Raw genomic sequence first — 3,061 nt, 5'->3', positions numbered from 1 at the left:
AAAAAAATAAAAATAATATATATATATATAATAGAAGACGTATTATATATATATATATATATATATATATATACATATATAAACTGCAAATTTTCTTGAATTAATTTTAGATCTCCATTTGTTCTCTATTAAAAAGAAACAACTTTTTGAAAACTGAACTTTTTAAAAACAAACAAATAATAAATCATATTTTTAATATATTCTAAATAGATTGTTTATTAAAAAAAAATATATTATTTAATGATCCATATGTAAAAATATGTATGAATGAAAACTGTAAATTTGTAGTATACAATATAATCTTTCTTGATATTTTTTAAAATTAATGTAAATCAAAGAATTCTTAGTTGAAAAGAAGTGCTTATAGAAAAAAAAGTAGAAAGTTTAATGTCAAAGATTGATTATTCGTAGCATACAAAAGAAAACGGCTAGGAAAGGAGATTCATCGAGGAGCCTCTCTAGCATTCTATCGTTGACGGACTCTATTTCATCGGCTAATTCTCGATTATCATCATCGATCAGCCATTCGAGGACGGATTCTTCGTTTTGGAGATCTCCTGCACATATAACATTTTAAAATTCCCAATTCTTATTCGTTATGAGGACAAGAATTAGGATATAATCAAGAATAAACATATTAGAATATAAGTAGTATAAATAAAACCTTCAAAGAGAAGAGGATTGCCATTTCGAAAATAAACGAGAGCCGGGAACGTCTTGATCGAATATCGCTTCGCCAACTGTGTATCCTGAATTTTCACCATATGAATTCCAAATACGTCGCATTCGTCATCGATTTTTTCCAAACCCTCCAGAATCTCGTCACATATGTTACAATTCAGCTTGGCTACGCGGATGTTACATTTATATACTTGAAAAATAATTATCGTATATCTTGATCCTCGATAGTAATTAACTTACTGAAATAAACTGCTAAATATTGAGTCTCCTCGACAGACGTTTCTAGCATCACTCGTGTGATCAGTTCGATTCGATCTTCTGTTCTTTGAGTAATCAGCCATTGTAATACCTCTTCTTCCACAGAGAGATCACCTATAGACAAATAATTGTGAATAAATCGCTATTCGGAAAGCTAATCATCAAAACTGCAAACCTGCGAACACATTCGGTACTTGATGCTCGAAATAGACTAATACTGGTAAATCAGTCACTCCATAATCTTCAGCAACTTTGAAATCCTACAAAAACGAAGAATATTCTCATATAGAGAAGCAAAAAAAAATTGTAAAATATTAATATTATTTTTATTTTTAAAATATAATATTATATTACAGTATTATAATTTTCGTATTTGTCTTCTTATTTATGTAAAAATGTTGTTATATATTGATGTTGAGATATTCGATGTTAAAAAAATCATTATTAAAAACTATACAAACATTATTATAAATTATTGGGTTGTCCGGAAAGTTCGTGCCAAGTAAAATTTAAAGTTTAGTATACATTTATTAAATTAAAATTTTCTGCGTTTCAATTTTTCTTCAACATCGGCACGAACTTTTCGGACAACCCAATAGATAAAAGACATTAATTTTGATCAAATTAAATTTTTTTGTTAAGCAAAGCATTATATAAAAATGTTTACTTTATACATTTTTAATTTTTTTATAAAGAATTGCTTTCCTGCTTTCATTATTAATGAGCATTTATTTATTTAATATAAGAAGGATAATAAAATATATATGTAAAATAGATATACAAAGAAAAACAAAAAGTTTATTTTAATATTTTTACTTACTTGTGTTTTCACAAATGTAATGCCATGTCTGTCGCAATCATCGTCAATGTTCTCCAATTCCTCAAGTATCCCCACACATTGTGCACAGTCATCGGGATCTGAAGAGAAATTCTATTATTATCGAATCTTTATCGCGAAAACTTATTGTTTCCAATACATCTATTTGAAGAATATAAAGGCGATACTACATAATGGAATATTACACATCGATCATTGATGTAAATGGTCTACTCGATACGAGGGAGAAATCTGCTAAATACAAGGCAAATACACGTGATAAAGTGTAAGTAATACTGCGACAAGATTCGGACGCGATCATTTACGTGTGATATTTAAACTTTCAGCGATATTAGAGCATCTGTCTCATCGATGGAGTAAGCGAGAATTTTGCATGCTCATCGGGATCTGTAGGTCACTACTGCTTGGCTGCTTGTGTTCTGTTCTCATGTCGCATGCTTTGCTCTCGTGCACGTGCACCTGTGTAACTGTGTAATTGTACATACAGAATATATCAGAGAGAAAGAAAAAGAGAAAGAAAAAGCAAAAAAGAGAAATACATTATTTCTTTGGAGAAAGCATCCTAACAAACATTTGGCCCGGAAAATGGCGGTGTTCTATACGTCCACAATCATTTCTATTAGCTATAAAACAAGAACAATTAAGAGAACACTGACGGTTAAAAGAGAACCGAAATATACATTTCGATATTTTTATCCAATGTATAAGAGATTTATTTATATTTCAATACTTCGCTATTATATTTAAAGTACAAACAGTTATCCCGTCGATCATCAGTGTTCTTTTATTTTTCCTACAAAAAAGCGTATACACTATGAGATAGCACGCATTATTTCTCAAAGCTTTTCCGGATTCCGGCAAAGCTTGGATATATTGCGTACCGATAAATCGCACGTGATTGTACGGAGAAAAAAAGTTTACCGGTTTAGGATATTTTATGAGAATATTGTTATATACGATTAATAAAATAATTTATTAAGAATCCGATGTATATTAAGTATCCGATAACTAGTTTTTTCCGTGCATGTGCTAGGAATACATTTCGGTTGTCTGTGATCGAGATAGAATCGAGATAATTGAAACATAGACTATAAATCACAGAGAGGTAGAAAAAAAATATATAGAGATAGAGAGAGAGGGGGGAGAGAGAGAGAGAAAGAGAGAGAGAGAGAGAAGAGAGAGAGAGAGAGAGAGAGAGAGAGAAGAGAGAAGAGAGAGAGAGAAGAAGAAGAAGAAGAAGAAGAACGAGAGACGAGAGGTAGAGAGTACGTAAGTAATTATAAT

The 3,061-nt window shown here is 30.5% G+C and overlaps 1 protein-coding gene across 1 annotated transcript in view; it reads right to left on the bottom strand.

Moving 5' to 3' along the window:
- Nucleotides 1-390: 390 nt before the first annotated feature.
- Nucleotides 391-3,061, bottom strand: part of LOC105626146 — a 33,290-nt gene continuing 30,619 nt past the window's right edge. The window contains exons 21-25 of the mRNA XM_012207459.1: nt 1,760-1,857; nt 1,115-1,199; nt 922-1,053; nt 665-847; nt 391-557 (exon numbers count right to left, since the gene is read on the bottom strand). Of these exons, the coding sequence (XP_012062849.1) occupies nt 391-557; nt 665-847; nt 922-1,053; nt 1,115-1,199; nt 1,760-1,857 (665 nt within the window). The remainder of the gene's footprint in view (nt 558-664; nt 848-921; nt 1,054-1,114; nt 1,200-1,759; nt 1,858-3,061) is intronic.

The sequence above is a fragment of the Atta cephalotes genome (genome assembly GCF_000143395.1).
Source record: "Atta cephalotes unplaced genomic scaffold scaffold00004, whole genome shotgun sequence".
NCBI lineage: Eukaryota > Metazoa > Arthropoda > Insecta > Hymenoptera > Formicidae > Atta > Atta cephalotes.
The sequence above is the reverse complement of the archived record's forward strand: the minus strand, read 5'-3'. Positions and strand labels throughout refer to the sequence as shown.